At 39.7% G+C, this 13,106-nt stretch overlaps 1 protein-coding gene across 1 annotated transcript in view; it reads right to left on the reverse strand.

Annotated features, from left to right (window-relative positions):
* Positions 1-1,796: 1,796 nt before the first annotated feature.
* The window catches only part of LOC127572951 (receptor-type tyrosine-protein phosphatase delta-like), a 511,608-nt gene continuing 500,298 nt past the window's right edge, over positions 1,797-13,106 (reverse strand). The window contains 1 exon segment of the mRNA XM_052020675.1: positions 1,797-5,664. Coding sequence (XP_051876635.1) covers positions 5,596-5,664 — 69 coding nt within the window. The 3' untranslated portion in view covers positions 1,797-5,595.

Raw genomic sequence — 13,106 nt, forward strand, 5'->3', positions numbered from 1 at the left:
CCAAGAAAGTCCTGCATTTCTATCTCGATGATAATTTATTTCTGACCACAATGAACAAAATATTTTTGCGATATCCCATTTGCTCTCCCTCCCATGGAAATCACTGAAGCTCTTTGCCATGTTGTTTGCAACACATTTGTCAGATGAAATCCATCAAAATTGAGAAAGGTTCTTCCACTGAGCCTTATCCTCTTGCAGCAGAGAGTAGCGTTATGGGCTCCGTGATCTCAAAATTCCATTCTGTAGAAGGCACTGGTTCTGGAATTGGTTCCAATTTGGTGCAACATACCTCAGTATTATTTAACCGATTTTTTTTTAGTTATACACAGGGGATGGACCTCAATATCAATCTCAACATCCCAAATCATCCTTCAGAAGAGTGATGAACTTCCTGCTTCAACTGCTGCAGTCCTTGTGGTGGAAACATCTGAGTGTCTTGCCAGGCCATCTCAGAATCAGAATCAGAATCAGGTTTACTATCATTGACATATGTTGTGAAATTTGTTGTTTTGCGGCAGCAGTACAGGGCAAAACATAAAAATTGCTATAAGTTACAAAAATAAATAAATAGTGCAATTGTTGTATGCCTGAAGTCGCATATTGGCCAGACCAAGTAAGAATGGACAATATCCAACAATGAAAGATATTGGCGAACCAAATGGGTTTTTAATGACAAGCCAACAGGTTTTTATAGCAAGCTGATAGCTTTGTGGATATTGTTGATGTCACTAGTTTTCTTTATATAGATTTATTCAATGACTTGATTTTGAATTCCCCTACTGCCACAGTGGGATGTGAACTCGCGTCTTTGGATCAATAGTGCAAACCTCTGGATACAAGTCCAGTTAATTAACCACTATGCCACCAAACCCTCAGATTGCTGTGAAGGTTACTTTGGTCATGATTTTTTACAAGCTTCCTCTGGGGTAGATTTGGAGATTTCTCCAACACATTGCAGCTTGCAGTCCACTACTGGTTCAAGGTCACTGGTAATACCATAGAAGCTGAATACAATTCCTTCATCCTTGCCAGAGAATAGCAAAAAAGGAACAAGCTCACAGCTTTGCAAAATTGCAGGGTTCTCCATGGTGCTGGATGCCACATAGCAGGAGATTTATTCTGGAGTAGATTGCAGATATCCTTGATGGACAACCTCAAGTGCTCTGTGACCAGAAGACGCAGCTTCAGACAGTCCTTACTGGCAAAAATGACTGCAGCTTGGGCCAACAGGCATGACCAAGGAGATAGATCATCCATCCTCCTACCAATGTCACCCTGCACCAGCAGAGTGCCTTCTGTAGGAGGATGAATGATCTTATTCTTGAGTAAGGACGTTGAGATACACAGAATCAGTGCTAGAAGGTGCTATCTCAGCAATTCCCAAACCTCAGCTACAGGAACGATTGGTGGACTCTGGTGAGCCCTGTCATGATGCCAGCAGATTGAGTTTGGATGAGAATCACATGAATTTTTCACTTAGAGATCTGACCATTCACTTCAGCACCCAAATAGTTTCCACACATGCAATATTGGAAAGTAAGACATCAGATGCTGCATTTTGGTGCATTCGATGAGAGGTGGGGTGGCTTTACTGGCCGACATAAATAATCAGATGGCAAGTGACTATATCCAAAGAAAGAACAGCTATTAAAAACTTGGTGAATATTCACCTGCTTCACAATCTTCCCTCCTACAGCTACGATGATGATACACAAAGTGCCTCTGAGTTTAATAAAGACCACCACCGGTGCATAACACTGACATTTTTATTAGAATTCATTTGTAACAAATGGAACTTGTGTCAGCAAATAACTGATTTTCTTACAGACTTTTTGCCACCAATGTAACCTAAGTAAGAAAATAAAAAGCACGCCTTTCAATCTGTAAAACATTTATGCTAACTACTAATTAGAGGTAATTGTATGATTCTTTGAACAAGCCATGTTACATTTTGTTTTGTTCAATCTATGCATTCAAACGAGAGCAGTGAACACAGTCTGTTATACTTTGAAAATAAAACCAAGCACTTCAAACTTGAATGGGAAAAGTCACAACAAGATGGGCATGGTAGAATTTGAAGCCATCGGGAGATTTGTCGGAGTATTTGGGCATCATTGCAACGACCTTTTCTTTCTTAAAATTCTGTGTTATTTACATACATACCTAGAGTGAACGCATAAGTTACACAGGGGTTCGAGTAGCATGTAATTTTGGGTGTAGAATCACGAGGGCAGTGCATAGTACAAAGTTTTGGAAAAGTGCACATCTCCCTGGAGGACTTTAGATTTTTTAAAAATGGATCATTAAGAAAAGAAAGCGACAACTAATATGAGAAAATAATTTGCAAAAGAGTTGCTAAATTAAAATATACTTGTATCATACAAATGTTATCTATCTGAATGCAACTAATTAAAAAAATTATATTTATATTTATATATATATTGCCTACATAGGTTAATGGTTAAATAATCATAGCACCTTGTTAGCTTTCAAAGACAGAAAAATATATCTTCCTGCAGATTATGAAGGAATTTCCAGAATAAGAGATTTTAATAAGACAGTGATAGTGGAATGGGAGAGAGTGAGTGCAATCAGGAACACACATCAATGAGAAGCTAGATTAAAAAAGCAGCAAATACGCTGGGCATTCTTGACAACTTACTCCTTTTATTGTAATTACCCTGGCTACCACATTCTGATTTTCAATTTAAATATTTCAAAATTTTCTTTATCAGCTCTGGGGGAAAAATGCATTCCCAAACAAGAATTCCATTGGAACATTTTCTCACTCAACATGTTCTTATGATTTCACAAATAGCTCTTGGTACAAAACAGATACTTTGTTTTTAAGAGACAACCATCAATTGGACAGATATATGAACAGTTATACTTGGCAACCTCAGCAACTCGGCTCAATACTGATCGAGGTTAGGCTGGTGGTTCTTACTAGGTAATGGTCTGTATCTCATCTCACAGGAACAGTTAGCAGATTGTTAATATAACAACATGTGAAGAGGTGCATCAACATGACATAAACTCTTACGGCTCCATCCTGAGGTAGCCTTCTGTCATCTTTCTTGTTTTAGAAAAAGTGCTTTTGTATGATTTTGAAAACAGTTTTTGACCTCCGAGAGTTGGAGGAAAGAAAATTAAAAAAAAGTGTGACTGGTCTCACAGACAATATTGTAATGATTCCTGACATATCTTTCCACCCAATTTCAGTGTTCTCAGTTCTCCTAATGCAAAGAACCTGCTAACACTGTGGCTTGCCTAACACTACCATTGTGTTTGCTCTTGCTCGAAAAGCAATGGGAAAAGAACTAAGAAAGGGAATCTAATTTTCATATATAAAAAAGCTGAAAACTTTAAATATGACTGTTGTATCAAGGACACATACATTTAAAAAAATCTGTTGGATGACCCAGTGAAACAACTGGGACCCAGTTGACCGTGGCACCATTGATGAAGAAACTTTAACTGCTTTCCACAGAACTCATTTCTGCTATCTAGGTGTAATGTAATATGATCACCTACTGGAATTGACAGATTGCCAAATTATTTTATAACGTTAAGGTACACAAAAGACCTCAATACACTTTAAGCACTTCAATTCAGAGATAGAAATTAAATGCAAAAGTATGTACAAAATGGTATAATGGTGTCTAATTTGCATATAAAGTTATCATTGCAATCAAAAGTAATGCTTAAAGAGGAAGGATAGTCTGTGGGGAGTGAGTTGTGTTCAAAAAACTCCCATTTATCAGAACAACATTTACTTTGATCTTCCAATGACATTTCTTTCTGGAGGAGATGCTAGAGTCTGGCTTCCTTTTGTGGCCAAGGGCACTCTGTCACAGTGCTCTGGACTGGTAGTTACAGAAAATAACAAGGATAGGCAGGTTCATGGGCATTGTGGAGCCCCCTAATTTGTGTTGGAAGCTGAGAATTTAGCAATGCCAACTGCAAGGTTTTCCAAGCATTTGGGACATCTTCTGCCTCTCACAATGTAGTCCCTCTGTGGGACTCCTAGTTCCTGCAACGGAGTCGATCCAGCACAGCTCTTAGCCTTGCCTTAGAGGCACTCTGGAACACTACTGCTTTTTGCAGTACAGCCACCCTGGAGCAATATTTGTCCTTTTCCAAGAGAATTACATAGTACCAGTGATGTTACTGATTGCAACTTTATAGCAAGGCCTCTCAAGAAAGTTAAATTCTACTGAATCTGCGGAGAAACAAAAACTCTGTGTACTATGGCTTCAAAAAATGTGAAATGCTTTGAACCGTTATCCTCCCCTCAAGATTTTCCATCCTCTTAAAGAAATTAAACCGACTTTCAACCCCATTTCAGTTCTGACACAGGGATTACTTAATCCAAGTATATTTAACAACATGCTCACTATAAAGTATAGAAGCAAAATGAAAGTCCCACGCTAAAAGTTTTAAAACTTATTTGCTTTTTTTATATGCAATTTATTGCGTACATGTGCAAAGATACGTTTCAGTATATCATATGAACCTATTAAACATGGATTACTAAGTTCATTGATGTGCATTCCAGTAGACACTAACTTTTCACCATGTCATCATGGAAGCCTAGACAACTAATTATTATTCAGATGGAGGTTACTAGTGATATATTTGGCGAGCTATTCAACCACATCTTCAAATCCTTGACATGGATGATCTGATGAATTCAGTAGCAGCAGCTTTATACTTTGCCCCTCCCTGTTGATTCCATAAAGGCCCTTTTCCATTGAACTTTTTTAGTTGATTTGTTTATTAACTGACTGCTAAGGGCAACTTTCATTGAAATGAAAAACTCAATCAGACCATTATGTGGTAAGATAAATAAAAGGACTGCACAAAAAAAATGTGCATCAAAAAATTCAAATTATTTCCGTTTCTACAGCCAGATACATACATCATTTCTACAGCTTAAAAAAAGCTACAGTCTGGAAAAAACATATGAACAAATAAGCAACTTTTTAAATTCACTTCATTGAATGATAAACTTTTGTTAAAAAAGGGAAAGAAGTTTACACAGTTAAAAATGAAGCACAGGTCAGCAGTATATTACAGTACTAAAAAACTAAATCAGTAATTTGAACATTCCCTCCCTCTTAATAATTAGTATGAGCAAATGGTGGAAAGGGGTGATATTGAAGCAAACGTGTCCTACTAGATTCTTAAGTCAGGAACTGGCCTTTTCATAACATTTTTATTCCCTTGCAGGCATAGTACTCTCAAGATTCAGCTTTGCAATCCTTTTTCCACAGTTCTCAGATAATCCTTTGCACAATCTATGTCTTCTACAGTAGGTTTCCCTCCACTTCAATCATCAAAGTTGAATCCTTGAGTTTTCTGAACAATCCTTTCAGTGCCCCGTCAGAAAGGATTCTCCTCCTCTTCTTAAGTAGGTTATTAAACTGCCAATTCTTGGTCCACCTGAAATAGTTTATTTTTAAATTTCCCCTCCCCCCCCACTAATTTATCTTTAGCTAGGAGTAAGTAGTACTTCTCAAGCACATTGTATGGCTCAGAAGAGGCTTTCTGGATCTTAAATGGCCTACTATAAATCCAAGGTGGATCAGGTTTTTATGTTGCATAGTGATCGAAGCTTCCAAGATACTCCAGTGCAGCTCGATAGCAGAACTGATACTGATCCTGCAGAAAGATAAGAGGAAATGAATCTCCAATAACAAGTTCTAAATACAGTAAATGATGCAACTAAATTACAGTTTGAATATGTGAGAGCAATATAGTTCAACAAAGTGCAGTTCTAAGGACCAATGGATTGCTATGTACTGACAATATTACAGGAATGTCATGCAATCTATGTATTATTGAATGCTTTCTTTGAGATTAAGCAGCTCTGCAAACATCAGCCTTTGACACTGGACAAAAGCCAATTCTGTATCTTTTTCTCATGCGATTTATCATCATTTTGAGTATGTACAAAGTGCATCTTAAAGTACCATTGAACTGTAGACCTAATATTGTTGCTTTAAGATTAAATGCTGGAGCTGTCTATTGAACTCAACTGAACAGATCATGCTTCAATGGATAATTCATTGAAATTGTAGTGGTAGATTGGAGAACATTGTTCAATAATCCGACAAGCCTTTGAAACAAAGCTAACATCTAGACACTCTTCAGTGGTCTGTTGAAATTCCTCTGCACTATCTTTGAGGTCTAGGTAGTTTAAACAGGTGAAATTCCTCCTAATAACTGAACCAGATTTGAATTTCAGATGACTAATTTAAGGGTTCACAGGGCATAACTTATTTAATATTCTTCTTTATCCAATAGCTATTACCTTGAAATATTTTCATCATCCTTTTAAGGAAAAGATCTTTGAATATTTACCAGATATTTGACGAGGAGCATTTATTAAGCTCAATTCACACCATAAAAACCAACGACAAAAGTTTTTAAGGAGTTGTTCCATTCCTCTGCAAGTTTGACAGGACATTGCATGTTTTTCAATGTAAACAGTGCTGTGATATTGGAGGCTATGAGCAACTGGCACAGAAGAGGAGTTGAGGCCAGCATAGGTCAGCCATGATCATGTTGAATGGCAGGGAAGGCTTGAGGGGCCTGGTGGCCTCCTCCTGCTCTTATTTTCCTGTATTCTTGTGCTCTCCACATTTTAAATAGTCTGGAGTGTGTTATCATTTCAGCAACGTGGGGAGATTGAGTGCACCTAATCATCCCCTTCTTCCTAATTTCCACAAGTAATTGATAACCTCTAATTCATTCTGCCTGGAGATGGGGGAACAAGACCATGCCTCAATGTCTTAGCACACACAGCCAGAAGAATGTGCACTGATTACTTGCAACCTACAAGGAAGAAGATAATACTCTAACATCATCTGAAATTCAACTTGTCAGACATGCACAGAACAGATAAGGTGTTGTGTTCTTGCCTAAACTTACTTCATTAAGAGTCTCTTCTGTTTATATCTCTTTCTTTGCAACTGCCAGGCATATTCTCTAAGTGATGATGTGTGCAGTGACAATATTTTGTCAGTGAAAAATGGAAACACAAAACCAGTGTGTTTATTGCCAAGTTCCGATTAAAAATAGCTTCAGCTTCTTTCATTGATGAACAAAAATGACAAAATTTGGCAGCTCAGTCTGCAACTGTCATCATTGTTATCGCAGATGGAAACCAGGGATTGCTATTCACAAAGTTACATTCAGTGCATTCTCCAAACCAAATATAAATGCATTCCTGTTCAATAATTCCTCTCTCACATTGAATTCTGAAGGAAAAATAAACTGTTTTCCGAATGCACAGGTATCACTCCAGTGACTTCCTCTTAGACTGTGTTCGCTTCTTGAATCATAGCCAGTTCCACCCATTATTTCAGTCTTGTTCTTGGAAAATCCATTGGGACTCCTCAACTACTATTTATGGCTGTACTGCTCTTGTTTTTACAAAGCTTGTCCAGTTGAAGCAGCAAGTGAGCTCATTTGCACACAGTGTTGAACATCTTGATGGACATACACTCATATTATTGAGGGCGACCACAGAAAGTCAGACCCTTCAGACCAATGAATCCATAGCGTCCATCAAGCACTCATCCACACTCATCCCATTTCATTCTCGTCGCATTCCCATCAATTCCTACATTATATTTACACTATATTCTGCATTCTGTTTTCTTTTCACTACCCCAGTGTACTTACTATGTACGGCATGATCTGCCTGGATGGCACGTAAACAAAAGTTTTTCACTGTATCTGGGTACACGTGACAATAATAAACCAATACCAATACCATTCCTCCCAGATTCTACCACTCACCTACACACTAGATGCAATTTACAGTGGCCAATTAACCTAGTAACCAGAAATTTGAGATGTGGGAGGAAACCAGAGCACCTGGAGGAAACCCTCATGGTTACAGGAAGAACATGCAAGCTCCACACATTCAGGATTGAACCCAGTTCACTGGAGCTGTGAGACAGCAGCTCTACTGGCTGTGCCACTGTGCTGCCCAAATATGTGAATGTGCTCTCAATGTACGGAGGTATGATACTCTGCCTCCAGCTGTGCTAAGAATGTTTCCTGTGGACAATAAGGTTTCCAAAGGATATCACAGCAAAACAATGCAGATTCCCACAGCTGGACCTCCAGCCAATTTCCTGCAGTGGGATAGCCCTTTCAAGCTTTATCAAGGACGGAGCATTGTTGAAATACAGCTTTGCTTCCAGGTAAATGCGAGAGAAATTGGCCACTTTTCCCAATCTCCAGATCTCATCGATATTCAGTAAGTCAGGGACATGTTATTTGCCATTACACATAAGTGACAACAGGTCATGTTCAAACAGCAGAGGCTTCATGCAGCTAGAGGGTCTGATGAAGGGTCAACCTGAAACATTAATTTTGTTTCTTTTTCCATAGATGCTGCCTGACCTGCTGAATATTTCCAGTATTTTTTGTTTTTACTGGAAGAGGGAATGAAATAATGAATAAAATTAAATGGAAAAAAAACAAGTTTTCCGAGAAGCCTTTTGATCCTGCTGGTTTAAGTTTAATGAGTGCCTTATAATCCAGAGGATCTCGTTGCTGCGTTGGAAGATGTTTGATGACCTCGCCAGGTTGGCAAGATATGAATCACATGGCGCCATATCTCCTCATCCAGAACGCTAATCATGGCTGCACTCATGTCAACCTTTACCGGATCCCGTAGTTCGTGCCAGTGTGGAAATTCTCATCCCAGTTCATAATTCCCTTGCATCCTGCATGAACTCCATTCATTCCATTCATCTTGAATGTAACTGCAGGATCTGGAGGCTGTGGCAGCCAACAAACATAATGCATTCCTTCTGCAGAATACAGCACATGATGCCAGGGAATATCAGGCTGCATGCCAATACTCAGCAGTCAACAGCCATGCAGAGGAAACAATGACCATCACTGGCTTTTAAATTGGCCTGGCTTTTGGAGATGGAGAAATCTGTCTCTTTCTGCTGGTCCTAAACATGTACACACGTTTTGGTTGCTGGTTGGACACACCACTGCAAGCCAGAATTCACTGGTGTAAATGGAGCTAGGTACTTACACAGTCATTCAGTGTTTGTCACCAAAGATGAATTTCTCCCTCAGTGCATTTGTAAGAATATTCACCTTTGTTTTCCTTAATGTTTCTAATTGTTCTTCATTCACAATATAACACAAGACACCACAAGGCTACAGAGAGTGGTGGACTCAGCCAGTTCCATCACGGGTACAGCTCTCCACACTATCAAGGGCATCTACAAGAGGTGATGACTCAGGATGGTGGCATCCATCATCAGGGATCCTCACCATCCGGACCATACCCTCTTCTCGATGCTGTCATCAGGCAAGAAGTATAAGAGCCTGAAGTCCCACACCACAAGGTTTAACAACAGCTTCTTCCCCACTGCCACCAGGTTCTTGAACCGACCTGAAAAACCCTAACACTACCTCGTACTATATTTCTTTTTTCTCTCTCTCAATCTTGTACTAGTATTGCTATGTTTGTTTTGTTGTTTTATTTGGCACATGTGTAAGCTATGTATAATTTATATTAATTTAAGTTTATGTTAACTTCTATTTGTCCTTGTCTTGTAATGTACTGTGCTGCTGCTGCAAAAAGCTAATTTTCATGGCATTTATACCCTATGTATGTATGCCTATGACAATAATAAACTTGAACTTGAAAGGAGCAGACAGAGATAGAATGCTTAAACAGATGGCTATTAGTGGCACTGTTTGTCTTGCTAGAAGCTTCAAGTGATGAAAATACATTGCTGAAGATGTTACAGTCTCTTTGCCTCTGGCAGAACCAGCTAACCATAGAATATATCCACCTCACCATTCACCCTTTCACCTGCACTCAGCAGGCTAGAGACACACATTTGTGGAGTGACAGAGTCTGTGGACAAGGAACTGGAAACTGATCAGATGCAGAGTACAAGGCAGAGCATGGAGGGTGTTGAGTGGAGCCAGAAGCTGCATCAATGCCCAGCTACAAGGCCCATGGCTGCTTATCTCTGAAGTTTAGCTTCAAAGAGAAGAATGTGAGCACTGCAAATGATACCTATGGATGTCCTGCTTCACCTCCCTTAGTTCTTTTAGCTGAATAGAGTCATTGAGTCACATGGCACAGAAACAGGCCCTTCGGCCCAACTTGTCCATGCCAACCAAGATACCCATTCAAGCTAGTCCCATTTGCTAGTGTTTGGCCCTTCAGCATTCACAACTGACAGCTGTAAAACAGTTGAGTTCATTCCTCCTTCAAAGACTATGACCCCTGGAAGAATATTGTATGTTTCAATGGGACCTCCTAAACTCTAGGGCACACCATAGGACCATAAGATATGGAAGCAGAATTAGGCCATTCGGCCCAATGAGTCTGCTCGATCATTAAATCATGGCTGATTTCTTTTAACCCCATTCTCCCTCCTTTTCCCCATAACCCTTAACCCCCCCTTACCAATCAAGAATCTATCAATCTCTGCCTTAAATACACCCAATGACTTGACCTCCACTGCCCTCTGTGGCAACGAATTCCACAGATTCACCACCCTCTGGCAGTAGAAATACAGTCCCCATCGACTCAGTTTCTCTTTATACTGGTTCCAGGGATGGCAAACCTGATCAAAATTATACACAATACTTCAGGTACAATCTCATCAAGACCCTCTGCAAATACAGTAAGATATCTTTGCTCCTGTACTCAAATCCTCTCACAATAAAGATCAAAATACATTTGCTTTTCTAATCTCTTGAAACACCTGCATGCCGGCTATCAGTGAGTTATGTACAAAGACACTTTGGTCCCTTTGAATGTCAACATTACTTAGTCTCTCACCATTTCAAAAAATCTCTACTTTTCTGCTTAGTACACCAAAGTGGATAACTTTAGTTTGGTTTATGCATTCTCATTTAGTTTGTCTGTGCATTCCCTGGAACCTGATTACATCTTCCTTCCCACTCACAATCCCACAGAGTTTTATATCATCAGCAAAGCTAGAAATAAGACATTTGGGAATAATGCATTTTGTGAAGACAAATGAGGGTAGGACTTTCACAGTGAATGGTAGGGCCCTGAGGAGTGTAGAACAGAGGGACCTAGGAGTACAAATACATGGTTCCCTGAAAGCGGCATCGCAGGTTGACAGGGTGATAAAGAAGGCGTTTCGCACGCTGGCCTTCATCAGTCAGGGTATTGCGTATAGAAGGTGGGACGTTATGCTGCAGTTGTACAAGATGTTGGTGAGCCCGCATTTGGAATATGATGTTCAGTTTTGGTCACCCTGCTATAGGAAAGATGCCATTAAACTGGAAAGGGTGAAGAGCAGATTTACGAGGATGTTGCTGGGATTTATGGAGGAGTGATCTTATAGAGGCATATAAAATCATCAGGGGCATAGACAGGGTGAATGCAAACAGTCTTTTTCCCAAGGTTGGGGAATCAAGAACTTGAGGGCATAGGTTTAAGGTGAGAGGAGAAAGATTTAGTAGGAACTCAAGCGGCAACTTTTTTACACGGTGGGTGGTACGTATGTGGAGTGAGCTGCCAGGAGAGGTGGTTGAGTGAGGTATATTAACAACATTTAAAAGACACTTGGACAGGTACATGGATAGGAAATGTTTAGAGGGATATGGGACAAACATGGGCAAATGGGACTAGCTTAGATGGGAATCTTGGTTGGCATGGACTGGTTGGGCCAAAGGGCCTATTTCTGTGCTGTATGACTTTATGACATTTGGTCTCCTCAGCCAAATTGTTGATATATAACGTGAATAGCTGGGGCCCAAGCATTGCTCTCTGCTGTACTCATTGGTCACAATCTGCCAACCTGAGAAAGATCTATTTATTCCCACTCTTTGCCTTCTGTCTGATAACTAATTCTCAGTCCAAGTCAGTATATTCTCCCCAGTTCCACGTATTTTAACTTTGTTGACCAACTCCTGTGTGGGACCTTATCAAAAGCCTTCTGAAAATCCAAGTGTACTACATCCACTGGTGCCTCCTTATCTATTCTACTGGTAACATTCTTAAAGAACAGCAGATTAATCAAATGATTTTCCTTTCATAAATCCATGCTCATCTTATTCTTTGTCTTAACATGACCTGTTCTTAGATCCTTCTTCATAGATTCCAGTAGTTTCTCTAGAGTAGATAGGCCAGTATTTTCCGATTTTCTCTCTCCTTCCTTTGTTAAATAGGGGGCTCACATTCGAAACCCTCCAATCCACAGGTACAATTCCAGAATCTGTAGAATTTTGCAAGATGGTAACTATTTCTATAGCCACCTCTTTCAAAACATTTGGATGTAGGCGATCAGATCCTTAGGATTTATCGGCTTTCGGTTTCACCAACTCCTTGACCACTACTTTTTTAACTAATACTGATTTCCTTTACTTCCTCATCTTTGTGTGTGCTTGGTTCAGCTCACTGTTAATGAAGATTAGATCTTTTCCCCAGGGTAGAAATGTCAAATACCAGTGGACATACTTTTAAGGTTAGAGGGGGGAAGTTTAAAGGGGGCACATTTTTACACAGAGAGTGGGAGGTGCCTGGAATGAGTTACCGGGAGTAGTTGTGGAAGCAGGCAGTTTGGGGGAGTTTCAGAGGCTTTTAGATAGACACATGAATATGAAGGAAATAGAAAGATATGGATGATACACAGGAAGAGGATATTTAGTATAAATTGGCATCAAGATCGGCACATCCTGGGCCAAACAGCCTGCCCAGTGCTGTACTGTTCGATGTTCTATGTTAGATGAGACCTATAATAGACGGTGAAAATAGGAATGCATGTGTTCAATGAAATTCAGTCAACAGGTGTGACAGGCAGGTTCTGTTACCCTTTGTTATAAGCAGTACTGTTCAGAGTCTGGGACCAAATTAATTTTGTTTCAAAATCTATACATAAATTTGAAAGGGCCACCTCAGGTTTTTGGTTTTGCTCAACATTCAACCTAAGTGATGGGCAATGAAATTGGTTCTGCACACTTAATTTTCTTTTACTGAATGCACATTCCATTATTCATTCTAATTTCACTCAGATATTTTTGTATTACTGCCCCTCTCTGAGTCTGATTATCCCACAAATCATTTTCCA

The sequence above is a fragment of the Pristis pectinata genome, chromosome 7, assembly GCF_009764475.1.
Source record: "Pristis pectinata isolate sPriPec2 chromosome 7, sPriPec2.1.pri, whole genome shotgun sequence".
In the NCBI taxonomy this organism is placed as follows: domain Eukaryota; kingdom Metazoa; phylum Chordata; class Chondrichthyes; order Rhinopristiformes; family Pristidae; genus Pristis; species Pristis pectinata.